Source organism: Bos indicus, chromosome 19 (assembly GCF_029378745.1).
Source record: "Bos indicus isolate NIAB-ARS_2022 breed Sahiwal x Tharparkar chromosome 19, NIAB-ARS_B.indTharparkar_mat_pri_1.0, whole genome shotgun sequence".
Taxonomy (NCBI): domain Eukaryota; kingdom Metazoa; phylum Chordata; class Mammalia; order Artiodactyla; family Bovidae; genus Bos; species Bos indicus.
Window position 1 is genome coordinate 63505500 of NC_091778.1, and position 16834 is coordinate 63522333.

At 48.6% G+C, this 16834-nt stretch overlaps 1 protein-coding gene across 2 annotated transcripts in view; it reads right to left on the reverse strand.

Annotated features, from left to right (window-relative positions):
• CEP112 (centrosomal protein 112) overlaps positions 1–16834 on the reverse strand; it is a 322059-nt gene that overhangs the window by 12678 nt on the left and 292547 nt on the right. For both annotated transcript variants that reach the window (XM_070774228.1, XM_070774232.1), the window contains one exon: positions 15345–15434. In XM_070774228.1, coding sequence (XP_070630329.1) covers positions 15345–15434 — 90 coding nt within the window. The remainder of the gene's footprint in view (positions 1–15344; positions 15435–16834) is intronic.

Genomic DNA, 16834 nt, shown 5'->3' on the forward strand with positions numbered 1-16834 from the left:
TCTCTTTGGATCCTCAGGGTATTCTTTAAGAACGGTCACCTGGTCTGAGGGGAATGTCACGTGGAGTCAGAGGAGTGTCTGGGAAACACTTCCCATCTGGTCTTGCACCGCTGGCCCGGAAGCACCCAGAGTGCATGGCTGGTCCCGGGCACCTGTGGCACGCAGGGCGGGCTGGGCTGCAGCCTCGGGGGGAACCCACGCCCGGTGCTGCCTCTAGGAATGAGACGCTGGAGTCACTTCTTTGTACCGGTGTCATGACCTCTATAATACTTCTTAAGTGGAGGACAAAGACGGGCCCACTGAGCCTTAACCGTGATTTAAATCCAACCTGACAGAACTGAAGCCCAGAAGTCCAGGAGGCAAGTGGCTGAACAAGCTTAGGAGAACGTCCAGGGAGCCAAGTGGAGAAGCCCAGGGAACTGCAGAGTGGCCACAGTTTCAGGGCAACGGGTGGGGGAATAAAGCAGTATTTTCTGAGTTGGTATCTGTTATAGGATTGACTAAAACTGTGACTAAAATCACTGAGGATTTGGGTGGTCATTAATTCTAGGAACAGTTCAGTTCAGTCGCTCAGTCATATCCAACTCTTTGCAATCCTATGGACCGCAGCATGCCAGGCTTTCCTGTCCATCACCAACTCCCAGAGTTTACTCAAACTCATGTCCATTGAGTCGGTGTTGCCATCCAACCATCTCATCCTCTGTCATCCCCTTCTCCTCCTGCCCTCACTCCTTCCCAGCATCAGGGTCTTTTCCAATGAGTAGGTTCTTTGCATCAGGTGGCCAAAGTATTGGAGTTTCAGCTTCAGCATCAGTCCTTCCAATGCATATTCAGGACTGATTTCCTTTAGGATTGACTAGTTTGATCTCCTTGCAGTCCAAGGGACTCTCAAGACGCTTCTCCAACACCACAGTTCAAAAGCATCAATTCTTTGGCGCTCAGCCTTCATTATGGTCTAACTCTCACATCCATACATGACTACTGGAAAAACCATAGCTTTGACTAGACGGACCTTTGTTGGCAAAGTCATGTCTCTGCTTTGCAACGTGCTGTCTACGTTGGTCATAGCTTTTCTTCTAAGGAGTAAGCATCTTTTAATTTCATGGCTGCAGTCACCATCTGCAGTGATTTTGGAGCCCAAGAAAATAAAGTCTGTCACTGTTTCCACTGTTTCCCCATCTGTTTGCCATGAAGTGATGGGACCGGATGCCATGATCTTAGTTTTTTGAATGTTGAGTTTTAAGCCAGCTTTTTCACCCTCCTCTTTCACTTTCATTAAGAGCCTCTTTAGCTCCTCTTTGCTTTCTGCCATAAGGGTGGTGTTGCCTGCATATCTGAGGTTATTGATATTTAAGGTCTGTGTTAAATTTCATCCATCCAAACAACATGGAAAGGGGATGAAGATGAGCTCTGATATGTGAACACTGAGGATAAACCTGCAGAACCTCGAAGATGGAGGCAGCATCAGAGGCCACGCGGCCGGGCCCTCCAGGGTCTCCCTCCGCCTGGGAAGGTCTGCCCGGCAGCTCCCTGCCCTTCAGACGGGGCCCTGCACCCAGGACACTTAGGGACGTCACTGCATTTCAATAAAATAAAAGTTGGTGACGAGCCCATTTAGGAAATTTTATTTTTGATTAGTAAACAGTTCTCACATCGGGCCTTGCTCTTGACCGGCTGGGGCCTCCAGGTGTGTGGAGTGTCCAACACGCACAGTAAGCGTGACTCTAGGTCTGGAACCTCCTGCCCACACCCAGGGGCCCTTGTCACCCCAGGGACTTGTATTTCAGCAGTTTTCTTCTCATAACTCCGATCCCCAACCTGGAAAACCCTCAGTTTGTAGTTAAGCAATCAGAGTCCATATAATTCATAACCACGAAGGCAAAGAAAACCCTAAAACTGCCCAACTGCATGTAGCTTTTGGGGAGCAGCATTCCTGGGATTTCAGAGGCGACAAGGAATCAAGCGCCTCCGACACCGCCAGTCAGACCCAGGGCCCCGCCTCCTGGGCGGGCCGGCGGGGCGTCTTCCGCTCTGCTGCTGCTGGAATGACACTCGTCCCCCTGCTTGGGGTTCAGCCCTGCGGGTCCACGGGGGACAGGCTGGCGCTCGGCTGAGGACAGGCGTGGAGGCTCCCCCGGCTGCCCGCCAGCACGTGCGGGACCCAAGGGAGTGACGGTGCTGGGTCACGCGTGGGAGAGGCTCCCCGCGTGTGTGTACGTGTGTGTGTGTGTATATGCCGGCATGCGTGTAGATGCACGTGTGTGTGTGTTCCTAGCACGTTACACCCTCTGCCCTCATGGGCATCTCCGTCCGGCGGGAAGGACAAGCACGCACAGGTAATTATAATGAAGGTGTGGGTCTAAACCCCACAGATTCTGTCACAGGAAGCAGAAACTCTCAGGAACCGGAAAGGGAGCCTGACGCTGTGGGTGGGAATGTAAACTCAAGCAGCTTCTGTGGAGGAGAGAGTGGAGGCTCCTCAGAAAACTGAAAATACAGCTACCATGTGACCCTGAACCCCGCTCCTGGGCATATATCCAGGGAAAACCATCCTTGGAAAAGACACACGCACCGCAGTGTTCACAGGGGCACTATTTACAGTGGCCAAGACACGGAAGCAGCCTCAGCGTCCACCGACAGACGACCGGATACGGAAGATGTGGTGCAGACACGTGGTGGACTATTACTCAGCCATAAAAAAGAACGAAACCAGGAATAATAAATTGCTCTGGTTGGGGTGGATATATACAAACACGTGTCAGTATGTCTCTGAACAACGGGGACAACTGTTTAGAGAACGTAAAGGGAAAATGCACAAAAGGCAAAACATGCCATGATATATTTGGGAATAAATCTAATAAGAAATGTACACTGTCCATAGAAGAAAACATTTCAATTGTACTGAAGATCAGAAGGAGACCTAATGAAATACAAACATTAATTAATAATTAATGCAAAGGCATTAATTCTTCGAAGACTGATTGGTGAAGTGCAGTAAGAGCGATTCTAACCAAACCCTCGGTGAGATTTTAAACCACGGAAGCTATTCTGAGACCCGTGTGAAAGTACTAATGCTCAAGAATAAGTAAGACAATCCTAAAACAATGACGAGAGAAGACGTTCCCTACAGATAACACAACCTGCTATGCACTAGCCCTTGTGAGGGAATTACATGTAGTAACTGACTGGTAGTGGCGCCCCACTCCAGTACTCTTGCCTGGAAAATCCCATGGACGGAGGAGCCTGGTGGGCTGCAGTCCATGGGGTCGCGAAGAGTCGGACACGACTGAGTGACTTCACTTTCACTTTTCACTTTCATGCATTGGAGAAGGAAATGACAACCCACTCCAGTGTTCTTGCCTGGAGAATCCCAGGGACGGGGGAGCCTGGTGGGCTGCCGTCTCTGGGGTCACACAGAGTTGAACACGACTGAAGCGATTTAGCAGCAGCAACTGACAATCTTCTCAACAATTTTGTGAGGTGGGTGTAATTATTAACCCACTTTCAAGACAGGGAAACCTAGGCAAAAAAAGTAAGCTGATCTGTTCAAAGTGGAAGTGGCAGAGCTGGGATTTGAACCCCGGCCCTGGGGCTCCGGAGTCCACGCCTCCGAGCACCATACCCTGTGACTCATCTTGGCACAGGACGCTGATGGTCAGGAAAGAATACAAAGTCCCAAGCAGATTCACACACAAATGGAAAATCTGACTGTTGACAAAGCAGCATTTCCAGTAAATAGGGGAAGAATATCTCAGTCCATAAATGGTTCCAATAACTGGGTATATTTTTGGAAATACATTAAGATCCCTGTACCGGTTGTAGGGTTGCTGTAACAAACGACCACAACCAGAGCAGCTGCAACAGCACAAGCCCACCACCTCCCAGTTCCAGGAGAGGGCTGGGGCTCCCGGCCCCTCTGCTCTGGTCTCGTGCGGCAGAAGGTGAGGGCCAGACTCTCACCTGGAGGCGCTCTTTGAGGTTGTGGACAGAGTTCAGTCCCCGCAGAGCAACGCCCCCCGCCCTGCTGGGTGTCACCTGGGCCCTCCCCCGGGCCCTGCACCTCTCTGAGGCTCTCTGGCCCCACCTCGGTCACTGCCTTCTGCCTCCAGCCAGAGGGCCCTCTGCCCTTGATGCAGCCCCGTGCTTACACTGAGCTCACTGCCTGCTTGATCTGAGATACCGCCCCTGCTTCACGCTCACCAATTCTTCACTTCAGCTGCCTTGGCAGACTCTCTTCTGCCATGTGATGTATATATTCACAAAGTCTACAGATGAGAGAATGGGCCTCTTCTTGGGGGAACATTCTATTATAATCCTCATACCATATGGTATATGACAATAAATTTGAGGTGGATTAAAGAGTCAAAATGCATAAAACAAAACTCTCATTAGTAATGGAAGAAAATAAAAGAGAATATGTTTTATAATCCTGGGGGAGGGAGGGCCTTCCTAAGCAAGCTTAGAAATCATAAAGGAGAAAAACAGAGGATAATGTTCTCAAAAATTAACATATTGGATTAAAGAGATTAAAGGTAAGCAACTAGGAGAAAGCACTTGCAACATATTTAACAAATCATTAATAGAGTTCATATGAAAATGAATTTCTACAGATCAAATTAGAAAATCAAGTCAATAGAAGAGATTAGCAATAATGTGATCGAGTAATTCACAGCAATGTAAATGCAGATGGCCCCTGACTGATGATGGAACGACTCCCCATTTTCTGTTTTACAGAGGTGTGAAGGTGATACACTTTCAGTGGAAACCACACTTTGGATTGTGGTCTTTTCCAGGGCTAGTGATACAACCCTGTGGCAATGCTGGGCAGCGGCTCCGGGTCAGTCAGTGACCACAAGGGCAAACAGCCAGCATTCTTATAACCTTTGTGTCCCGACAAACCATTCTGAAAGAACTTCACTTTCAGGGCAGCATTCAATAAACTGCATGAGATATTCAACACTATTATAAACTAGGCTTTGTGTTAGATGATTTTACCCAACTCTAGGCTAATAGAAGTGGCTTCGGTATATTAGATGAATTTTCAGCTTGTAGCGTTGTCAACTTCAATGGGTTCATCAGGGTACAACCTCATCATAAGTCAAGGGAGCTCTGTGGTGGATTTCCGCTTCTAGTAATGACTCTCTACCAAGTCTGCTTCAAGCTATCAGGGAACCAGGAGGGCAGGGAAGGGTTATGGGGCCAACCCGGAGAGGAGAGAAATGCAGAGAACTGAGGAGTCTGGCTTTGGGGACATTTGAACAGGGGCCTCTGCCTATTCTAGGTTGGCCGGTCAGAGCTTGAGAAGCTGAGTAGATCTTTCAACAGCCTCACAAAGAAGCCAGGGAGACATAAACCGCATCCAGGGCTCACTGCAGGGGAGTGCTCGGTAAGACCCATGCTTCCGGGTGGAGCCCCTTGGGCTACACCCTAGGAGTGGGAGTGAGCTGGACACAGACCATCCCTCCCCAGATGGAGGCCCACCTAAATGGACTATGGCTGTTCAAGATGGTAAGGGCACCACCCGCCTATCGAGAAGCAAATGTAAATTCTTTCCAGAGGAAATGACCATCATCTTAGGACTCCAATTATTCCTATCAAGTTCCATATAAAATATCTGGCACACGATCAAAAATAGTCAGGCTCCTGAGAAACCAAGACCATGTGACCAGAAGCTGAGTGAAACAAATGCAGCGAAATGATAACCACGTGAATCCGTGTAACGTTATCAGACCCAGACTTTAAGAGAACCAAAACAGACACGTTCAACAAAGTTAGGGCAAGAGCGGTGAACTTCAGCACAGAATAGCAAAGTAAACAAGGGTCTAAGTAGGAACTCCAGCTCTGGAATATTCAACACTTAAAATTAAGAGCGAGTGTAACAGCAGGTGAGACACAGCTAAGGAGAGACTCAGTGAAGAAGAAGCTAGATTAAAAAAAATAAGCAGAATCAATATAGAACATAGGAAACACAGTTAGAAGGTCAGGAGTATACCTATTTATATGTATATATAAAATTATAGCCTCAAACAGAGAAGAGAAAACGAGGCAGAAGTTAAAACAGAAATTCTGATACCACAGCCATTAAGCAAAGTACATCCATAAATAACTGAAAATCTTCCAACAAAAAAAATCTTTAGGCCCAGATAGCTTAATCTACCAAACAAACATTTTCAGGATGAAATAATTATCAGTATTACACAAATTCTTCCAGAAAACAGATAAAGAGGGAACACTTCAGTTTGTCTTATGAGACCAGCAAACTCTGACACCGAAATCTAATAAGATCATCACAATAAAAGAAAATTGTAGGATAATGTCATTCATAAGCATAGATGTAAAAATTCTGAACAAAATATTAGTGAACCAAAATCCAGCAAAAGGTAAAAAGGAATAAGTCTTCATGATCAAATGAGGCTTATTCTAGAAGTGCAACATGGATTTAACATTAGAAAAATCTATGAAGTCCACTGCATTAGTAGAATAAAGGACAAAATTCATATAATTATCTCAAAAGATGGAAGGGAGGTATTTAAGAAACATCCATTTATAATTTTAAAAAGAAAAGAGACTTTTGGTAAGAATAGAAAGAAATTCCCTAAATGTGATAAAGGAAGTCTATGCAAAAAGTCAATTGTCTTTCTCAGCACCAGCAACTGAGAAAATGAAAATTTAAAAATAACGTCATTTAAAATAGCACCATAACACGTCAAATTGCTATTATTGTTGTTTAGTTGCTGAGTCATGTCTGACTTTTTTTGACCCCCTGGACTGTAGCCTGTCAGGCTTCTCTGTCCATGGGATTCTCCAGGCAAGAGTGCTGGAGTGGGTTGCCATTTCCTCCTCCAGGGGATCTTTCCAACTCAGGGATTGAACCCGAGTCTCCTGCATTGCAGGCAGATTCTTTACTGTCTGAGCCACCAGGGAAGCCCAATTCTGTATAGAAATCCAAAAGGTGATTTACAAGGAAAGTACGTTCAAGTGGTCTTTTAAACTTCTGAATTTTTCCCCTGTATTAAAAAAAAAACACCCTTCCTTCTTTATTCCTAACATAGACTGACATACATCTCACGTCTCTGAAATACTTCTGCCCTGTCGTTCGTTCGACAACAATTTCAATTGCTTCTACCTCAAAACAGCCCTTCCTCAACAGGAAAAGGAGATCTTTTCTGGCTGGACCACAGTAGAAAAGGAATTGCAAGTAAGGCTTATACTATTTGACACTCTTTTCTGAATGTGACGAGCACAATAAACAGTCATCAAACACTTATCTCTCCTGACCATGCTGACTCACTCTCTCTTACCATCCCTGTGTTTTATCTCTGCTTTTTCTTCCTCAGTTCCATGAATTCAGGGCTTAGTAACTGCCAGTGAAGTATGCCTTGAGAGGATAGGGCCCAGGAACCCAGCCTTCTTACTTTCCTGGGAGACGATACTCCATCCCCCAGGGTAACGCTTGATCACTGTCCTTGTCCACCAATTCTATAAGGTGGGACACAGCCGAAGTTGGTCTTTAGCTTTTGTTCCTCCTTTTTTGAGAGACCCTTAGACAGCAAGATGAAACCAGTGAATCCTAAAGGAAATCAACCCTGAGTATTCACTGGAAGGACTGAAGCTGAAGCTCCAATACTTTGGCCACCTGATGCAAAGAGCCGACTCACTGGAAAAGACCCTGATGCTGAGAAAGATTGAAGGCAGGAGAAGAAGGGGGTGACAGAGGATGAGATGGTTAGATGGCATCTGTGACTCAATGGACATGAGTTTGAGCAAGCTCCGGGAGATAGTGAAGGGCAGGGAAGCCTGGTGTGCTGTAGTCCACGGGGTCACAAAGAGTCGGACACGACTGAGTGATTGAAAAAGAACAACAATTATTTACTCATTTGGATCCATTATTTTTGGATTTTAAAAACTAATTTTAAAAAAGACTAAAATTAAAGACAAAACTACCTTAAAAAAAAAAGAAATCAAACCAAAAGAAGTGAGAACGTGTGATCACATCCCTTCCCCACAGGTGGCAGGGAGTGAGACCCAGCCCCGGGCGCTCAGCGTGGCTTTGAACCTGGCAGCCCAGGTCAGAGTTTAGAGCCGTGTGTCCCGCGGCTGGACCCCAGCTTCATCCCCCGTCCACGTTTGATGACCAGCAGCCACTTCAGCAGCGCAGAGGATGCTTTCCAGAGCAGCTGCAGTGATGCAGGGGGCGCTGTGCTGGCACTTGGCTTTGGGACGTCCGCGGAGCAGGAGATTGAAACCACACAGCGGGGCACACGGGGACCTGCCTCCCACCCCTCGAGTGAAGGCCGACACGGAGGGACTCTCAGGAGAGCAGTGATGGAGCTCGGAGCCCACTCACCCACCAGAAACGCTCTGAGTCGCCACGGAAACGGCTCTGTGGTCGCTGTGCGTGGCTTCTGGTGGTGGTTTTGGGTGCAAGTGGGCTGACTTGCTTTGCCATGGAAATCTCCCAGAATAACGATTTATAAGGCATGGTTTGATGAAATGCACGCTTCAAGTGTTTTTCAGAAAACAGGGACAAGAATTCAAACTCTCATTGAGAATAAGATGTGGCCAAAGTTAAATGTGGTTCTCTCTCTCATAACAGCTTAACATTTTACAGCAACATGTCATACCAGCTGTCTTGGGAACAAAGGAATCAGCCTGAATTTTGTAAATAAACTGTGGTTGTTAAAGCTACTTGAAAGAAGCCAGAGTAATAACCATTAAACATGAAAAGTCAGTAAAAGTCTTTGAATGGTATTTCTGTTGCAATTATTATTCCCATTTTAATAATGTGCTTAGGGATAAAACACAGTTTTGAGCTGTTGGGACTTCTGAATAGATTGCACTGCAGATCTGTTAGCCCATAGCAGCCAAGACTGTGAAGTTTTAAAATCCATTATGGAAAATGGAAATTAAAGGCTTGGAAATCTGTAAAAGACAGAGCTGGTCTTCCTCTTGACGACTGCCATGATTCTGGCCTAACTGACCGTCTGTCTGCACCCCATGTCTGTCTGTGAGGCTGCCCGTGACCACAGGCTCGCTGGTGGCCCCTGGCGCTGACGGGGCTTTAAGGCCGGCCAGTGATGGCTTTACCGCACTGACGCTGGTCCTCCCGATGCTCACCTTCTCCCTCACGGGTCACTGGGCCCCATGGGAGGCCCACACTCTTCAGGAATAGACGATAATGTGGTAACGGTGTGACGGCAGAAGAAGCTGGATTCAGCTCTTGTCATCTCTCGTTTTACCTTCTGCTGCTGGAGGGATCTCTCTAAAGACGCAATCATGAAACACTATGCAGTTAAACAAAAATGTCCTCTGCAGCTGAAAACAGCCTTCTGAGCAGTGACCAAGTCCCCACCCTGAACCCGGGGCGGGCACCGCGTCCCAGCAGAGCACAGAGCAGGCAGACGCGGGCTTGCTGCTGTCACTGCTTCTCAAGGGATGAAACGAGAGTGGCTGACGTCCTGGTCTCTCCTCCTCACCAACAGGACCCTCGCCCAGGAGGCTCCCCACCGCCCCTGGGCACCCGGAACCTGTTCTCCGCAGTCCCCTCATCCTGACCAGTGTCTTTCCTTCTGCGGACGCCTGCCTCACGGGCCCTTCTCCTGGGTGAAGAGTTGTAACCACACATGCTCCATCCATGTTCCCTGGCTCCTGACGTGTTTCACACGCATCCTGCCGCAATGTCCACATGGACCCCATGGGAAGGTGTGGCTACTGACCTAGGAGCCTGATATCTGGGCCAGTTAGGGCCTGGACAGGCCACGTGACCCATCGTGACCAGGGTGGACCCTCCCCTGCAGGCCGTGCTCATCCTGAAGCCTCCCCCGGTCCCTCACCGTGGGCCTTAAAGGGGGTCTCGGGACCCCCTCTGTCCCCTCCCCAGATGCACGTGATCAGCCGTGAGACTGGCCACTAGACTCGGCAGGTTCCGTCCTGCATGAACTGATGAGTCTCGGCCTTGCCTGCTGCGAGGCTGGGACTCAACTGTGGGCCGTGCCCAGCACTTCACGACACACTCAGGGCAGTCTGCGCACACTCTAGACCGTAGGGCCTGGGCACACCCGAGAGGAGCGGGACCGGCCAGTTGCCGAAACATGCCAGCCAGAGAACCGGCGAGGCCTCTGGGCGGCCTGGGGTCTGAGCTGAGGACCTGGCCACTGGATCTGGAGGCTCTGCCCTGGGGGAGCCTCCCCCACGGTCGGGGAGATGGCGGGCAGGGCCAGGGTGGCAACCTCCCGCCTTGTGGACCTGAGCCTCACAGCCCCTTAGGAGGAAAAGCACATCGTCAAACCCCAGCCTGGAGTCCGCGCCCCATACCGCCTCTGCTCGACTGCACTCGGAACCCCTCGAGGGCGGAGGAGGACCCGCACATCCAGGCCTCTTCTCGGTTCCCGTCGGGGGCCAGCACCTCACACTGCCCAGGAGTGATGTGTGCAGGAAAGAAAGGATGATCCTTTGTGAAAAGCACAGCGTTGCATCTTATTGATTGGATCTCCAAGTACTAGTTCTCACAGATTTATTTAAAAGAATCTTCTGGGAACCTGAGTGATCTAGGTTCACACGTTTGAGGCTGAAAATGCCTGGTTCAAAGCAGGGGCTTCGTTACGCGTATGGCATTGTCTACATTATGTTTGAGGTCCGAGGCTGATGTGTGTAGTGCCCCTGTGATAAACAGACCCTGGCTTTGCAGTCTTAAGAACACTAGTAAAATTTTAGACTATTTCTTTTCTTCCATTATTTTCCATAATTTACTGAATTACTTTGACAAAGGCTTGCAAATCACCTGGTCTCACAGTGAATAATGAGACCCTGTTGTTCCCGAAAAGGAGAGTTGGTTTCACACACAGGCTGAGCCTGAGTGACGTCCAGCACAGATCCAGATCACAGTGTGGTCAGTCCGATGGACGATGACACTGGGGTGGGCGGCCCGCTTCCGTCACGGGACGTCACGGGCTTCCCGAGGACTCGGTCTCCTCACACAGTGAGGTCTGCTCGGAGGCCCAGCCTCCCCTCCACTGCTGGAATTCTAGGATGCTTGCTCAGATCTTATCGGGAACTAGATATTATTAACTCCTGGTGTGGAGAGGAATGATGGTTTTTAAAATCACTTTCCTGTTGTTGTTTTCAGTCACTAAGTCGTGTCCAGTGCTCTGTGACCCCGTGGACCGCAGCACACCAGGAAGCCCTGTCCTTCCCTCTCCCCCGGGGTTTGCTCAAATTCATGTTCATTGAATCGGTGATGCCATCCAACCATCCCATCCTCTGTCGCCCCCTTCCCTTTTGCCTTCAATCTTTCCCAGCATCAGGGTCTTTTCCAACATGTCGGCTCTTTGCATCAGCTGGTCAAAGTACTGGAGCTTCAGCTTCAGCATGGGTTGTTCCAATGAATATCCAGGGCTGATCTCCTTTAGGATGGACTGGTTGGATCTCCTTGCAGTCCAAGGGACTCTCAAGAGTCTTCTCCAACACCACAGTTCAAAAGCATCAATTCTTCGGTGCTCAGCTTTCTTTATGGTCCAACTCTCACATCCACACATGACCACTGGAAAAACCATTTCGACTATACAGACCTTTGTCAGCAAAGTGATGTTTCTGCTTTCTAATATGCTATCTAGATTTGTCATAGCTTTTCTTCCAAGCAGCAAGTATCTTTTAATTCTGTGGCTGCAGTCAATGCCCAAAGCAATCTTGGAGCCCAAGGAAATAAAGTCTGTCACTGCTTCCACTTTTCTCACGTCTATTTGCCATGAAGTGATGGGACCGGATGCCATGATCTTAGTTTTCTGAATGTCGAGTTTTAAGCCAGCTTTTTCACTCTCCTCTTTCACCTTCATCAGAAGCTTTGTAGTTCCTCTTTGCTTTCTGCCGTTAAAGTGGCATCATCTGCATTTCTGAGGCTGTTGCTATTTCTACTGGAAATCTTGATTCCAGCGTGTTACTTCCTTATTTATGCGTTAAAGGAAAGATATGTTTCTGTCCGCTCCAGTACTCTTGCCTGGGAAATTCCATAGACAGAGGAGCCTGGCTGGCTACAGTACGTGGGGGTGCAGAGAGTCGGACACAACTTAGCGACTAAACAACAGCAACAACACCCGGTTTCTGTAAGGCTGGCTGGGACAGAACATCGGTCTCTTCTAGCTACATCGGTGTTATCCTGATGCCACTTAAGGGGCAAATTAACCCTCTGCAGCCACGGGTTCCCGGGCACTCGGGGACCGGCATGCTGAGGGTGAGGAGTTGGAGGAGAGGCCGATGCCGGCAAGGTGGGCGGGGGGCAGCTGAGGTGCCGGCCATCGAGACCGGAGGAGAAGCGGCTTTCTGTGTTTAAGTAAAAACACATCTTTCAGAATGCCTCATTCAGTTTTTTTGTTTTTACAGAATTAAAACACACGAATTTTTCTTAAATGAAAAACAGAAACAGCTTAAATTTTTTTTAAAGCAAGTTAAAAAAAGACGCCCAGGAAATTATCCTTTGTAATTCTGCTAGTTTCAGTTTTGATTCTTTATGCAGCTAGTATCAGGATAATAACATTTGGTTGAAAAGAAAGAAGAAAAATTTCAAGAGGCTGTTCTGCACACATTTTTGTGGATTGGCTGATGTCAGGTTGACTACTGTTATTTTGCAATTGCTTTGACAGATGCAAAATAGAAAATCGCAAACAATTTTGACACTTTAAATACCTTAAATACCCTCAGTGAGCACACACACAATGAGGCCCTGAAGACTGTGGGTTACGACACTTGTGATTGGTTTTAACTGCTGCTATTAGTGCCACGAGAGGAAAGGTCGGATTCAGATAAAACAGAAGTTAAATCAGATTAAACACAGGTGAACTGAAGGAGCGCCACGATTTGCTCTTCAGTTCTACTGAAACAATTGCTAAGCTACACCCTAGGATCTTGTGGAAAGAACCCAGCATTTCGTGGCTGCAAAGATTATGAAATATTCAGCTTTACCCAGGGGTATTTCCTGACGTTTCTTTGGTAAACTGGAGCCTAATAGAAGATATCAGGAATTAGTATAAGAAACAGTTTAGAAACCTATTGTCACTACAAAGATGAAAGCAACTTTGATGATCAAAAAGAAGTCAATAAAATAAGACTGAAGTGGTTCCTGAACCCTTCCCTATTGTTCATCTGGGATTTCTTAATTTCCCTACTCTCCATCTATTATGGGGTTTTCTGTGTGAAGTCCTGCCATGAATTAGAGTGATGTCAACAGAGTTTTACCTTGAGTCGTATTTTATCACAAATGGGAGGAGGCCCGGTCCTTCAGGGAACATGCTTCCTGCTCTTAAGAAGCTTGTCATCTTCTCCTAGTTCCAGACACACCAGCCGGCCGGGGTGGGGGCCCAGCTAACCTCAGCGACAGTGGGACCTGGGCCATCCCCCCAAGACCACACTGCCTCCTGGGTGGGTTTTCACCTGTGGCCACGCGGGCTCTGCTCTCCGGCCACAGGGAGCTAACCGCCTGTTCCAGCTGTCTGGGGCGGTGGTTCTTCCTCTGCCAGCCTTAATAAACTTTCCCTGTCACTGCCGTGTCGATTTTTAAACTAGAAATGCTGTAACTTAAAAACTGTCATGACAGGAGCAAAAGTTTGGAATTCAGATCAACCAGGGTGTGACCCCACCCATACTATTTTGCAGCTGGGTGACCTTGGGCAAGTCACTGAGCCTCTCGAGCTGCAGTGCATCAGCAGGGAAACGGGAGTGTAATGCTGGCCTTAAATGGTGATTATCAGGATAAATGAACTAAGTCGTGTACTGTTTCTTGTGCAGTGTCTCTCATATTGTAGGCCTTGGGTAAATACAGTTACAACTCATCTTTCATCCTAGAATCGTATTTTGTGATCCTATTGCCTGTCCCGCATGGACGCTATACAAGACATATCCTACACAGACACAACACAGATGCCCACGCCACGTCCACAATGCACAGATGATGCAGGGTGAGCAGCAGACATGGGGAATGAATTCCGGGAGGTCAAGTCCATTTAGTAAGTATTAATATTACTATGCAGCATCAATCAGATACTCACACCTGCCACTCTCTGCAGTCCCCCACCTGGGTGTCAGGCTCCCCTGCTGGCTCGGTGGCAAAGGATCCACCTGCCAGTGCAGGAGACGAGAGTTCGACTGCAGGGTGGGGAAGATCCCCTCGAGAAGGAAATGGCTACACACTCCAGGATCCTCGCCTGGGAAATCCCATGGACAGAAGAGCCTGAGGGTAGTCCATGGGGCAGCGAGGGTCGGACACGACTGCATGCACGACCTGGGGGTCCCATTTGCCGACAACTCCAGAGGTGATGTAAGTCTCTGCATTCGCCTTACGTCAGGGCTACTCTTCACAGAGGCAAGATGACCGCCCTGGCATTCCTGCGCTGAATGGACCATAGGAAACAGCAGCTCATAAGTGTCTGCCGACACCCACAGTGGGTTCTGTCCCACAGGTTGGTGGTCCTGAGAAGGACATCTGCAATGCTGTACGTTAAGGCCGAGGGCGATGCATTTAATAAAAGTTTCATTAAGACTCGTGATATGTATTGATACTCTGTCGGCTTTTTAATTTAAAATTAGTAAAATTTAAAAGACTTCGACGAAAAAGACCCTTTCATTTGAAAATAAAATAGGTCATTAGCTATTGTCATAGCTGGATCATCGTGGTTATACTAGATTTGTTTCATGAACACAATGGAAAAAAGAAGGAGAAAATTAAAATTCAAGAGAAAGCGTGATTCGTGTCTCTAAGTACGATGGTGTCCCTTTATCCTAACAAGCAGACCCTGTCGGCTACGTCCCCGACACAGGCATCCCCCCCTCCGGGTCCAGGTTGCCCCCTCCCTCCTGTAACTCCATCCCCGCCAGGTGGACCCTGATTGGTCCAGGCCAGTTTGACCCCTCTGTCCTCTCACCAGGGATTGGCTGGTCTCAGCAGAGCATGTGGCCTGTTCTGGCCAATGAGATGAGAAGAGTGGTCTTGCGGGTGGGGGTTGCTCCAGGGAAAGGCGCCCTCACGGCTCAGAACAGGACCCCAGACATGAGCAGCCCCCCTCTGCCGCTGGGTGTCCCCAGGCCTGCTCAGGATGCTGGGAACTGTCGCCGTTGAGCTGGTTTAGGATGAAACCAGCACGGGACACAGAGATGCGGGAATGAGGGGAGCGGAGCTGGCGGCAGGGCTTCCGCCCGCAGGCTGCGGGGGACAGAGCCCGTGGCTGTCCACGTGCTGCAGGACCCGAGCATTCTGCCACTCGAGGCCACAGCATCCCAGAGGACACAGGACGACCACCATCCCCAAGCCCCTGGACCTGGAGCAAGTCAACAAGCGAACCGGCCATGTGGGCAAGTACCTGCTCCTGTGACTCCAGTTCCTTGTGCTGTAGCTTCTTCTCTATGGATCGCACTTGTTTCGAGCGGTTTTCCAGTTCTTCTTGTAAAGCCTGAAATGGTATAAGACAAATACAAAAATATTAAAAATTAGCACCCTTGAGGGTGCTAAAAATTACCACCTAAGCTGGTGTCAAAAGAGCCTCAGATCTCAAGTCTATTACAGTTGTTCCAAATAGTTCAGGCAGAAGAAAGCCCAGCCTTTCAGCATTGGGCCCAGATGTTTCCTACTTTAGCAATAACTAGTGTTAAAAATTCCAAACTTACAAAACAGACACATTAGCAGGTGTCCATTCATCTTATAAAAATATGTCCTCTGTTCCCAGCACAGATGCACAGCATGTGATAAAGCGTAAAACGACTGCTAATTAAAGTAGTTCGACCAGTACACCTGTGAGGGGCCCTTACACTCTGAACAGTGCTGTGGCCGCAGGAGCTGAGATACTGGCCCAGCACGTCGCTTTTCAGCATTGTGCTGTGGTGATCTGAGTAAGTTACAGTGACCTGAAAGGCATTTCTTTATTAAGCCACTGAGGATAGCACTGAATCTGAAGAACCTGTAAGAAGCAGACAGAGGGGAACTCTTTCAGTTGCCAAGTAGCCGTTCAGGTTGCTCTGGGGGAACCCCGGAATGACAAGGTTCAATAAAGAACGCTGTATCAATTACTATCTTAAGTAAAAAGGTGAACTAGAAAAGAAACAGGATCCATTCGAACAATCCCATGCGATGACAGATACAATACACGGGAATGACGGCGAGCAGAGCGCAAGGGATGGGACGGGAAGATGCTGAATGCATTCTCAAAATAAAATTCATTCAGGGAAGACGCCCGGGTTTCTGCTCTAGGTTAAGAGCTGTGATAGGTCCTTCAGATGAAGCAGTGAAAGAAAACAGATGAAACAACTCTCTGCTGTCACCAGCTTCCATTACACCGGGGGACAGAGAGGATGCAAACAGTGAGTGTATATACATGTCAGTGACGAGCACGGAAGCGAAACAGTGCAGCGAAGGGGGCTCCTGGAGGGTCTGAGGATCGCTTCAGCTGCTGCAAAGATTAGACTGAAGAGGGGTTCAGGCAAAGCAGAGAAGCAGGGTCCAGGCTGCTGAGACACACGGCAAAGAATGCTGGGGACTGGACCGGGGTGGTGTCAGGGCCCCAGTCCACTTGAGGACCCGGGTTGCAGCCCTGAGGCGTGGATGCAGAGTGAAAAATAAAGAGATGATGACTCTGGGGTTGTGGCTGGAGCAGGAGGGAGGCAAGGGAGGGAGCGGCATTGCAGGGAGGTCCAGGGCTTGGCCTGGGGTGGAGGAGCGGGACGCACGGCCCATCCTGACTGAGATGCTGGGGCAGGGGAAGAGCTGCAGTCCGGGCAGCACAAGTCAGTTCACGTCCAGTAACAGTCCCGTCAGTGCAACTCCAGTCTTCTCTCCACGGAGACAGAGCCCCTGGTT